The 12,310-nt window shown below is 36.9% G+C and overlaps 2 protein-coding genes across 4 annotated transcripts; both read left to right on the top strand.

The window, feature by feature from the left end:
* Positions 1-1,860: 1,860 nt before the first annotated feature.
* Positions 1,861-6,989, top strand: LOC121257763 (two-component response regulator-like APRR9). 3 transcript variants are annotated; one of them, XM_041158977.1, is made up of 9 exons: positions 1,862-2,286; positions 3,535-3,696; positions 3,784-3,914; positions 4,027-4,182; positions 4,850-5,021; positions 5,096-5,417; positions 5,778-6,027; positions 6,133-6,546; positions 6,635-6,989. In XM_041158977.1, the coding sequence occupies exons 1-9, from the start codon at positions 1,995-1,997 to the stop codon at positions 6,755-6,757; spliced, it is 2,022 nt and encodes a 673-aa protein (XP_041014911.1). In that variant the 5' UTR covers positions 1,862-1,994; the 3' UTR covers positions 6,758-6,989. The 3 variants fall into 3 exon arrangements, with proteins under 3 accessions (XP_041014910.1, XP_041014911.1, XP_041014909.1); XM_041158976.1 differs by having other exon boundaries at positions 1,861-2,286; positions 5,778-6,546; positions 6,652-6,989; XM_041158975.1 differs by having other exon boundaries at positions 1,864-2,286; positions 5,778-6,546.
* Positions 6,990-11,280: 4,291 nt separating this feature from the next.
* Positions 11,281-12,310, top strand: LOC121258142 (NDR1/HIN1-like protein 26). The gene has a single exon (XM_041159515.1). It carries the CDS (start codon positions 11,508-11,510, stop codon positions 12,138-12,140), a length of 633 nt encoding a protein of 210 aa, XP_041015449.1. The 5' UTR covers positions 11,281-11,507; the 3' UTR covers positions 12,141-12,310.

Raw genomic sequence — 12,310 nt, 5'->3', positions numbered from 1 at the left:
CACCCTCTCTCACCGTGTATTCCCTTTATGAATTTTACAACCAAGCATGTTGGTGCCGTAAAGGTGACAATTCTCTCAAATCCTAAAATCTTCCTTATGCATAACATTAAAATTTATTGTAAAATTGACAATTCTCCCAAATTGCAAATGGATCCAGTTCAAAATTAGAATATGTCTTATTAAAAATAGAATTAAATATTAATGTAGTTTTTTATGTTTTGACCTTCTAACAAATTAATTTTCAATTTTTAAATAATTTTTTATTTTTATTTGTATAATTCAACTTTGATCGCTTTGATCCTTATTGTTGATGATGTGTTTCGCATATTGGGAACTAGGCTCAGTCACCTGCAACACAGAAGATGAGGGGCTCGGGGTTGAGGGTCACCTTCGATGCCAAAGTTAGGTTTATGTTCCTTGGGAGAATTCCTGTAAGCAAAAGAGTATAAGTTCTAAATTCTAACATGACATTTGGCTTTATACTGCTTGTCGAGTGAGCTCTATAGCTCGTATTAGAGGCCCTAGTATCTCGTATGGGATACAATGATGTTGTCTTTAATGTGGTGTGGCTTTCCTGGGCCATGCCTTGGTAGCAGGTGTGTGCGTGGGATTACCTTTCGTGCGCTATGTCAACGACAAGCGATTTTGCCGTGATTTTCTTCCATGTCCCGTATTCGATCCTTAAATGTGGCGTGGCTCTAGCACAACGTGCTTTTGCAGAGTAGTGTTGACACTCTCGAGGTAGGTGGTGTCCCACATTTTCATGTCAATCAGCCCTCTTATCTCGTACACAATTCATAAGTCAACTGCACTATTGAATTTTTATGCAATCTATAGGCCGACTGCACTACTGAATACTGGGCCTCCAAGGTGAACTTGGCCCAACCCGAGAGGGATGTAAATAGCCCTCCTAATTAAGTCCAGTCTGATAGGGATGTAAACAGTAAACACCCCCACCACTTACTAAGGGAAGTCAATAATTTTGTGGTAATTACATTCTAGAAGCCAAGCGAGTGGAAGTCCATTTTGACAAGCCGAGGAAATAGACAATCTGGTCAGGAAGGGTATGAATGAGTAATGCTACACAACCTCCCATCCTCCACACATCACATTTTTTTAAAATTTTAAAATTTTTTAATTTTTTAAATTTTTTTTTTGAATTTATTCTTTTTAAACTAATTTAATTTTTCTATTCATTATTTATATATTAAATATTTGATAAAAGAAAAAAATAATAAAAATTTAAAAAAATATAGTGTGTGGAGGTTGTATAAATAGTAGGAAGTTGTGTAGATTTTTTGGATAAAAAATTATTAACATTAGCCGCTGTAGCCGTAGCATACCGTGATGAGAAAGAAAAAAAAATATCACGTTGAGTGTGTGGAGAGTGTGATTGATGCGAATCATTGCTTTTTTTAGATATGAATAACGTTGGACAATTTCGAAGCCACAAATCCAACCCTCCACTACAATGTCTCCACGTGTCGAAAGCTTCTCTCAATTGGGATTAATTTTCCAAAGGGGATCGCAAGTTGGTTGGTTTATCACCCCAAACATAGCGCAACTCCCAAAAAAAATATCTTTCGCAACGAATGGGACCCATAGAAAATAAAGGAAAAGGAAAAATATCCAACTTCCGTTCCTTCCACAGCCACATAACATAACCCACTAGACTCGTGGCCTTTTTGATCTGGCTCACATACATATGGTCTGCTGACGTGGCCAAACCAGGCCACACATACAAGATATTTTGATGTGCTTCGGATTATTATATTTCGCACCGTTAGATCTGAGCCCCGTCGTCGTTGGAGTCGATCTTTCAACTGTCCGATTCCGTTCGAGATATTAGAGCTCCCCCCATTTCAGATATTTTCACCTCTCTGCAATTTAGGGGGGATGAACGATGATATTTTTCTCCTCGTTAGCTTTTGCTTGAATCTTATGCGATCTACCACGCCCCCTGGTTCACAGAGAGTTGAGAGATAGAGTGAGAAATGGGTGAGGTGGTTGTGAGCAGCGAGGAACTGGAAGCGAGAGCTGAGAGTGAGACAGAGAAGATGGAGGAGGATGTGGAGGTACTTGAGAGTGTGAAGGAGAGCGGCATCGAGAAGAAGAAGAAGAATAAGAATAAGAAGATGAAGGAGAAGAGGAAGGGTGGGCTTTCGAGTGGGGTTGTAAGGTGGGAGAGGTTCTTGCCGAGAATGATGCTGAGGGTGTTGCTTGTTGAGGCTGATGATTCCACGAGGCAGATCATAGCCGCCCTTCTCAGAAAGTGTAGCTACAGAGGTCAGTATGTGTCTTTCTTATCGTTTCTCTGTGTTTGTGCGGGTTCCGGTTTATTTGGTTGCTTAATTTCGAGTGTTCTTCCAATTTTGGAGTTTTGTTTGTCAAATTGTGAACTGGGTTTTCGGCTTTTGCCAGAAAAATTTTGAGCATGTCAAGTGGGTAATACTGCAGTTTGAGTTCTAAGTTATGGGGATTAGATAGGGGTAGGAAGTGATGTAATCGATCTTAAGCTTGTAAGGTTGGCTTGTCCATTGCTAGGCACGGTTAGCTGGTTTTCTTTCAAATTTAGGAACTGGATCTTGGTGGAAATACAACGAAGAAGCCTTTTCTTTCCGAGATGCTACTCATCATTACATACCACACACTTTACATATTTTAAAATTATTTTTTATTTTTATTATTTTTTATTTTAATTATTTATTATTTTATTTTATTCTTGTTAAAATAATTGAGTTCTACTTATCATTCATACACCATATATTTGTTATAGAAAAAAATAAAAAAATAAAATAAAATAAGTGTGGTGCGTGGTGTATGCGGATAATAAGTAGAATTATTCTTTCTTTTATCTTCTACTGTTTACTCTGATGGGGAGATGTGAATAATTATTGTGGCCATTTGGTAGAGTATCGAACCCACCGTGTCACCGATTGAATTTCTTCATTTACCGGCTATAATTTTTGGCCTCGAGCACCACTCTTTTGAGTCCATTATCATTAGACGTTTGTCTGGATGAACTTGTTACACCATGTGAAGGGGGAAAAACCTTAAGGGTCTCTGCAAATTCTGCAGACAAAAAATGGAAGAATCACATACAAAAAAGTATCAAGGGAAACTGGAAAGAAAAGAGGATGAAACACCATCTCGCATGACACAAGGAACAAGAATTATGACAGGAACATATCAAATGCTGCCAAATGGGTTATGAGCATCCATTTCCTTCTGGCGTTCCAACATGCTGTAGCTCGTCATGGGTCTTTTTATTCAATAGAGTAGTTTTGCTTGAATAAAGACCAATACTTCCTGAAAAAAAATCAATGTTTGGAGGATCCTGAAAGGTTCTAGTGGGCTTGATCACAGAACCCCTAGACAGATAATGGAATTGAAAGTATCCGGGTGCCATGTATATGTTCATTTCTACCACTGTTGTTGCTTCTTTGAAGATTGAGATTTTGTTGACTGAGTTTTGCTTATAACCTGATATTTGCTGTTCTAGGAACTAAAAATGTTTTATTACTGTTTGAGCAGTTGTTGCTGTTTCTGATGGCTTAAAAGCGTGGGAGATACTGAAGGAAAGAGCCCATAACATAGACCTCATATTGACAGAAGTGGATTTACCGGCAATATCAGGATTTGCTCTTCTTACACTAATCATGGAGCATGAGATTTGCAAAAATATCCCAGTTATAAGTATGATTTGCAGAATAAATGCTTTGAATGTTAGACATTGTATCTGAAAATTATGAAACTAATGGTACAACTTCTGTTATTTCACAGTGATGTCCTCACAGGATTCAATAAGCACTGTTTATAAATGCATGCTGAGAGGTGCTTCTGACTATCTTGTAAAGCCTATTAGGAGAAATGAGCTGAGAAATTTGTGGCAGCATGTTTGGAGAAGACAAACTGTATGCTTATTGCTTGTACTTTGCCTTATTTCCCCTTTGTTTTCTTTTGCCTTTGGTCTTGAAGGTTATGAGCCTCTTTCTCAGTCTTGATATGTCCCTTTTGATCTATCAGTCAAAGGCTGGTGTAAATAATCCCCAAGATGAGAGTGTTGCACAAGAAAAGACAGGAGCCACTTCTGAAAACAATGCTGCAAGCAACTGTTCAAATGGTCGTATGGCTTGTGGACAGGAAAAGAATGAACTAATTGAAAAAGGAAGTGATTCTCAGGTAGTGTTTCTAATTCAGTGTATATGCTGAGAATGCACTGCTTGGTGATTGGATTATTATGAAATCTGTATGAAAGATTTGGCTTGTTCTTTTGATTTTTTTTTTTAAATTATTTATGTGGTATATTATTGCTTTTCTTTGGATACATACTAGTTCACTATTTTGTTTAGAGAAGTAATGTCCAGTCTTTATTAACTCAAATGGGAATTTTTTTGTGGACATTAAATGGAAATGAATGAATTGATAAAATATGGAAAAAAAGAGAAAATTCATTAGTGTTTCTAATTACAACCCAAATCCAACCTGACAAACTAAGTGTATTAAAAAAACGATGAAAAGTAGAGATATTCAAGATTAAATAAAAAAAAAACTAAACATACAAAAGAAAAGGTAAAATAAAAAAAAGCTCCATTCAGGTTGGTTGAGTCTGGGAACATGATAGTGATCAAGATGAATATGGCATGTTCATACTCATAGACGTTAAGTTACCATAGATTGCTCTTGAACTGTCAAGTTGAATTGCCATGATTGCTTGATGTGCGTTTCATCCAGGGTATGTGTGCCTATGTTAAATGAGGGCCAGTTATGGTTAAAAGACATTTCCTCGCAGTTTAGGGTGGATACAGGAAGTTTCATATAGAGATTGCATGTTTGCTATCTCTTGCAGAGCTCTTGTACAAAGCCAGAGTTGGAAGCTGAAAGTGCCTCCATGGAGAATATGAAGGGCTTCTCACAATCAAGATGGGGCAAATTGTTTCCAAGTGATGTAATATCACAAAAGGATGAAACATGCATCCGTTTGGGTCAGAAACTGCCAATGCATGAGACTGATGATGGGGGTAAACACCTTTAACATTAGCGCCATCTTATATTCTGTTTGGTGGGAAGCATCTAACTTTCTGAATATCTCTAGGATCGGTGGTAGATGCCTGCAAGAATGCTAACAAAAACACTCTTGGCAAGGATTTAGAACCAGAAAGTCAAAGAAGGGAGGATTGTATCGCTAATGAGGCTTCTGATAATAGTTATGTCATTGTCAACTCTTCTAGAGAAGCTGCTGATTTGATTGGAACATTTTGCAATTATCCAAACTGCACTGGTAAAGGCATAGGGGAATTTGATTCTTCACTTCACTTGGAACTGTCCTTGAAAAGATCTCATCCCGGTGGCTTTTGGAATGAGCATGCTGAGAAAAGGCGTACCCTTGGCCATTCTAACTCCTCAGCCTTTACTCGGTGAGTTTTAGTTTCCTTTTAAATATTTCACTAGGAGTGACTCGTTATCAGGTCCTTTAAAAACTTGTTAAATTAGCACTAGTGTTATTTATTTATTTATTTTATAAGTTGCTGTTTAGCTGCATTAATGCGAGTGGCTGGATCAAATAAACCCAAGAAGTGTGTAGGTTATGTTTAAAACATGACGCTCCAAGTAAAAGTTATACATTGTGATGAGAGTCTTGTGTGTGCAACGTTTCAGTATGATCTGTTTGTTTTTCCCTCTAATCTTTTGGGCTAAGGAAGGTGGTCTCAATTTTGTGATTAAATCTTCAAAAATTTTCTCTATTGGGTTTTATGTACTAAAAGTGGTCCTTGCAGGTACACTAACAAGCCATTTGAACCCCCACAAACAATAGTTGCTAATTGTGATCATCAGAAAGAGCACGAGAAAAATTCTGAGAACATGGTATCCAATATTTTTACCAGTTCTAGTTCTGATACTGCTGGTTTGACACAAAGTACACAGAGAAGCATTGTCACTCTGGCCACTGGTCAATCTAGAGAATCTGTAGTTGCAACTTCAAGCTCTCAACAGAAAATATTTCCTGTGCCAGTTCCAGCAAAAGGGGTACGGATTAATAATCTATGCACTGGCTTTGGTTCTATACTCTCTCCAAGTTTTTGTCCATCACCAATATCACCAATGCTGAGTCCAGGTTTATTCGCCCAGCAGGAACCCTCCTTTCATATGGATATCTTTTACCAGTCAAATCTTAGAAATGGTAACCCTGAGCAGCACCATGACCCACATATTCCGTATGCAATTAACACCTTGAATCCGACTATGCACAAGCATGAACACAAATTTGATTTTCTGGAGGACCGAGGACATATATCTCCTGCCACTGATCAGAGTGAAAGTAATAGTTTCTGGAATGGTGGTGCAAGTAATCATAGTAGCATTGGGGATGGAAGTACTTGTGGGAGTAACGGCAATGTTGATCACATTGCTTTTGCCAAGGCTGCTTCAGAGAACAAGAATGAAGGTTTTCTCACTCCTAGCGGAAGTGCTCATCGATCGATTCAAAGAGAAGTGGCTCTAACCAAGTTTCGTTTGAAGCGGAAAGAAAGGTGTTATGAGAAAAAGGTATGCTATTACATCTTTCATTTTGACTGCTACAATGTCCAACCAATAAAAATGGCCCCATATGTTAATGCGAAATATAACTCAACAGGTACGGTATGAGAGCAGAAAAAAACTTGCTCAGCAGCGTCCAAGAGTAAAAGGGCAGTTTGTTCGACAAGTGCAGAATTATCCCCCACCTGCAGGAACTGATGGCGACTCCTTTGATGGCTAGCAATTCAACCTCTGATAGTTAAAATGACTGATACATTTCTGCCTCATCCTTTGTCGAAACCCGAGAAGCAAAGAGGAGACAGAATACAAGTTCAACACCATTTCTGTATTGATCTTCTCGTAGGATGTTTGTTCTAATTATTTTGTATCCTCTGTATTTTAGGGTTGTTGATATGCAGATTTCTTCACTTAGAAACTTAAGAGATTTATTGGTATAGAAGTTATAGTTAGTTAGTTCATCTTCTTCTTCTTCTTCCCACCTACCCTAGCTATTGTTATTTCCTTTTCCTTCTGTAATGTTATGTTTTGATTTCCAAGGAGGGAGCCCATAGGGAAACCTGAATATGGGCTTCCGTTTAAATTGGGTCCTCAAGCTAAGCTTGCAGCGTCCTCAATGAGTGACATCTTTCAATGCTTTCATGCATCATTTTCCTCGGCTATTTTGTTGTTTTATTTTTATTTTCAATCAAAGATGCATTAAAATTAAAAGAGAAGAGTTATAAGAGGCAGGATTGAGGATAGAGTTTTAGCTTATTTTGTTGTTTTAATTCTTCAACATCAACTTGGACCAATTGCAGTGAACACGAAACTCCATGTAATCTCGTCCGCCTACCTAATCTAGTGCAAGACTCAATTCTAAAGTTTTGTTTGAATAATGAGATCAGATGAGTAATGAAATTGTTTTGAGTATAGATGTTTTATGGGATTTTGAGAAATGAGAGAAAAAATTGAATATAAAGTTAAAATATTATTAGAATATAATTTTTATTTTGAGATTTGAAAAATCTGAATTGGTTTTTATGTTTTTTTTATTAATTTGAAAAAATTGTAATAATTAGGTAATGATTAGATAAAAAAATTAAAAATTTGAAATTGAAATGTTTGTATTTATAATATTCGAATATTAAAATAAGATGAGAGAAGATGAGAATCCAAACCAGACCTAAGAATTTCCTTATCTTATGCCCCATTCCTCATTCCCTAACTTTTTTGTTGCCAACAACTCAAGTCATAGTTGGAGAGCTAAGAGTCAATACATTTGCAATAGTGACAATGCCTTCTTCCCACTAAATAAAGTTGGTAGTGTGCACAACTTCCTATAAACAACGGCTCCTACTTTCGTCCGACCGTATGGTATATATGGTGATATTGAAAGGTAGGTCAATGCAGTAAGTTTATCGATGAATGTTTTGTTGTACCATATGGGCTTTGCCAAATCTTAAGTTAATAACGCCATGATGATCATTATCACCCTTTTAATGTTTTAATTGAACTTTTAATAGGGACTTTAGGTCATGCATTCAATAAAGCTACTTTAGGCCATACATTCAAATTCATGTTGTTTTCCACTTCTTACTTGGAACAGTTGTCTAAGGTACAAATGTTTTCAGTCGTAAATTATGAAATTATCACTTCTCTTAAAAGCTCTCGAGTTTTCTACTCTGATATCATGTGAAATTATTACTTATCTAAAAAATTTAAATCGATGGAAAGATGAAGTTAATAATTCATATCTATCTTAACATAAATCATGTTTAGATATGAAGAATTTCAAACATAAAACTGTTCCAAAAGTATCACCAATCTAACTTACCCAAAAAAAAAAAAAAAGGTTTTGGACTCTTGACCCTACAATTGGGTGTTAAGTCATCCCTCAAAAATTGTTAGCAAATTGATTTTCTTTTTCCTCCACTTTTAACAACCAAAAAGAAAGGTGATGATATAAATTTGCTACGCATCCTCTCAACATGCTCTTGTAGGGTTCCTATGGTTTGATTGAAACAAGCTAAAAGCCAAGATTGGCTGAATGTGGTGCGTGAGGACAGAGGGGCTTCTTTCATCAACCCCTTTAACACAGGCATATCTCTCTCAGGAAATTTTAATAAAATCAAAAGCCCAAGAGATTTTTCTTCCTGTTACAATCAAAGACAAACAATGGCCTTATGGTCCCAGAGTAAAACAAAACAAATAAGCAAGTTAATTCTGGCAAGGAAAGAAGTTAGATGAGAAACCACTAAGGTGTTGGGGTCCTCAAACTTTCTCCTGATTGAAGGGCTCAATAACAACTGATCAAAACTTTCAAAAAGCAATGCATTAATAAATAAAAAACTCTCCCAATTTCCAACTCCTCTTGAACATGCTAATTAGGATGGGTCCCATTAGAGAGCTCTTTGTCATACAGAAGTGCCTGATGATAAACCAAGAGACTGGTCCTTGGATCAAATCCAATGGCAAATGACCTGCTAAAAGTGTCAAGGAAGTCTGATGGGGTATTCAAATCAAACGGCCGAGATTGAGGACAACTTGCAACTACCAAATACCAATCTTCTGTCCTTCTATTTGCCCTTTCTTAACCTAAAAGTAACAGCTGAACAAGACACTTGGAGCCCAAGAAATTATTATTAAAATCACCCTGGGCTTCTAAAAAGCAGACTTTCAGAGATTCTCCATGTTTTTCTCCTCTTCGACTCTGTGCATCATTTTCTTACTTCTCTCTAATCAAGAAGAATGGCCACTGGAGACCCTATCTCCTCCTATGGCTCTTTTGATTCTTTATGTTCAATTATTCTAAAAGTATTTCCCTCTCAGATACTGGCTAAGAAAGATATCCCGTATCCTCTGCTTCTGCTTTCAATGATGATAGATATAATAATAATAATAATAATATACTTCCTACTGTAAAAGTCGTACTTTTTTATTTTTTGACTGCTATGATCACCTATTGTCAAAGTATGAAAGAATCGGTTTCTCATGTTCCCACAGCAGTCCTTGTCAACTGCATTTGTTACATATATTATTGTGTAAATTTTGTGAGCTTTTCACAGGTAATGGGAATTAATCCTGCAGCATGGCTTAGTGTGTATAAAATATTTCTGGTTTAAAATATAGGATAACTGCATAGAAATGGAAGTCGGACAACCTGAAGAAGCATGTCTTTTGAATAGCATATATATAGAGCATGCATATTCATGATGTGAGAAGAGGTTCTAAAAAGAACTTTGGGGCTAACTGAATGATGGGTTGTCCCCATTTGTCTGCCATTTGGACTGTTTCTGTGGTTATAGCTGGTAATCACAATCAGGACCATGCATGCCACGCTTTTGAGACACTGCTTCTTGGCCCCACTCTGTACTAATATTCTTCATTTGTCCTATGTTTGAGCGTAGCTCAAATATGTGAAAGGCCAGTTAACAACACATATTCCTGTAAACAGAAGCATAAAGAATCCAACATTAGCTGAAATTACTCCTTTTGTTTGCCTGGAAATCTCTGTTTGATAGTTAAGAAAATGAACAGAAATGAAAATAGGAAATCTATTGAGACAAAGTTTCTGGTTTTGTTTGTCCAGCATGACTCTTCAACAACTTTAGTTTCGCCTGTTAAATGTCTAAGTTCATCATATTTATAGAGAAGCTAACATGGTGGCAGATTTTCTGGCGAGAAGGAAGGTGCTAAGGGTTCGAGTATAGACTTTCAGGATGAGGATTTTGGGGGGAGAAGTTTTCGTGGCCTTGTACGTACTGATAAATGGGGTCTTCCCTATATTAGGCGCTAGTGTCTTTTTGCTTGTATTGATGCTTTCCTCCGCCTTAGTGAAGCTTTTCAATAAAATTTGGAGCTTCTTCTGCCTCTTTTATATATATATATATATATATATATATATATATATATATATATCTAAAAGCAAGATATCTCCCACCATCATGTATCCAAATTGAACCTTCTTACTGGTAATGCTCAAATAATTGATTCATTTTCCCTCGGAAATGAAGTTTATGAGTGCATATGAGTCGTCAACTTCATCAAGCTTTGCGTATGTGTGTACAACTGTGCAAATGGTAAATGATTTATAGGTATGTTTATTAGCATTTCAAAACATAAATAGAAAAAGCTGTTAAAAGTAACAAAGAATCTCTAATAATGACTTTGATATTGTTATCATGCCTTTTGATCTCAGTGCGATTCATGAATGTACCTTCACAATTACAAGCGAATCTTGAACATGAATGTACCTTCACAGTTACTTGCTTTTGGGCAAAGGCTAGACTTATCCCACCCAATTAGCTTGTCTTTATTATGTGATTACCAAACTAGCTTGTGGTATCCAAGGAGTGCATGCAATTTCGTCAAGATACAACCCACTACTTACCATTAAAGTTATTAAAAAAAAGTCAAAATGTCAATATATATATTTTTTATATTAACTGATATAGAAGCTAGACTTTCATATTAATAGTGGCTTAATACCTTCATACCACCCTTTTACTACTCTATAATGTATTTAAAAAATATACGATTTCACTAATAATCACTTCATTAACTATTAAGTAAAAAAAAAATTAAAAAAATATAAAATGAATAGTAAATGGGTTGTAAGAAGTAGTAAGTCTATCATTATACTTAAATAAATAAATAAATAAAAATCTATCATTATCCTAATAGTGCCTTAAGTGTAACAAAAAGCAAGCTTGCAAGTAAATTTTCTGGGTCTAAAAATATTCTCTAACCATACGTAAAAAAGTCCACTCTGGTTCCAGAAATTACATGAAAATCTCTATTCTCTACCTCCCACAGGGCCACTGCAGGGCGTAGCAACTAGTCAAAAAGCATTTTAGAGAAAAACTATTGCTGCTTTCTGTTTCCTGCTGCTTCTTTATAGCCTGATCACCTCCTCTTCCTTAACCTTGTCAATTTAGTCCCCTCTCTTTTTGCCACTCTCTACCGCTCTCTCTTCTTTTTCTTCCCTGCAAATGTCTCAAGTGTTCGTAAAATCTCCTAAACACTGTGCACAGAAAGGATTGAACGTCAACAAGCTCTACAAGAAGCTGTTCTTTGCCTTCTCTACGTTATTCACCTCCATTCTCTCACTAATATTAATAATCTGGCTTATCTTACGCCCCTCAAAGCCTGAGTTCTCCATAAGAGAAGCTGGCGTCTACCAGCTTAGCCTATCAGACCCTCACCTTCTCAATTCATCCGTCCAACTCACCCTCCTCGCCAAGAACCCAAATCAAAAACTTGGGATTTACTACGATGAGCTGCAAGTTTATGCCGCATACAAGGGACAACAGATAACAACCTATACCTCTCTTCCACCGTTCTATCAAGGACATCAAGACAGTAATCTCTTGACAGCTTCTTTGGTGGGAGCAGGGCTGCCTGTGGCTCCATCTTTTCGTTATGAAGTTGGACGTGATCAAACAGCCGGCCAACTAGTTCTGAATCTGAAGGTGAACGGGCGGCTTCGGTGGAAAGTAGGGACTTGGGTCTCCGGCAGCTACCGCTTGAATGTGAATTGTGTTGCAGTTATGGCTTTTGGGCCAGCCATCCCAACAGGTCCACTCACTTCAAAGCAAGGGATTCAGTGTGCTACTACTGTTTGAATCAACATGAAGAGCCTCCTGATCTAGTGAGTAATGTATCTGCTGTTTTTAATGGGCTTGCTTTTAACCTAGTTTGCTGCTTTTATACTGATAATTACGGGTTGATAGTATTGGATGTAATGATTATAAGGAAGATATATATAAAGAATGAAAATAACGCTTGTTTGGAA

Source organism: Juglans microcarpa x Juglans regia, chromosome 3S (genome assembly GCF_004785595.1).
Source record: "Juglans microcarpa x Juglans regia isolate MS1-56 chromosome 3S, Jm3101_v1.0, whole genome shotgun sequence".
NCBI classification, from domain to species: Eukaryota; Viridiplantae; Streptophyta; class Magnoliopsida; order Fagales; family Juglandaceae; genus Juglans; species Juglans microcarpa x Juglans regia.
This window is presented reverse-complemented; position numbering and strand designations above follow the sequence as displayed.

What these genes read in the sequence shown, in the direction of transcription:
- LOC121257763 (XM_041158975.1), top strand. Translation starts at nt 1,995, where the DNA reads ATGGGTGAGGTGGTTGTGAGCAGCGAGGAACTGGAAGCGAGAGCTGAG. An exon ending in AAAAAGGAAGTGATTCTCAG is followed by an intron (nt 4,183 to 4,849) that starts GTAGTGTTTCTA and finishes TATCTCTTGCAG; the next exon opens with AGCTCTTGTACAAAGCCAGA. An exon ending in AACTCCTCAGCCTTTACTCG is followed by an intron (nt 5,418 to 5,777) that starts GTGAGTTTTAGT and finishes TGGTCCTTGCAG; the next exon opens with GTACACTAACAAGCCATTTG.
- LOC121258142 (XM_041159515.1), top strand. Translation starts at nt 11,508, where the DNA reads ATGTCTCAAGTGTTCGTAAAATCTCCTAAACACTGTGCACAGAAAGGA.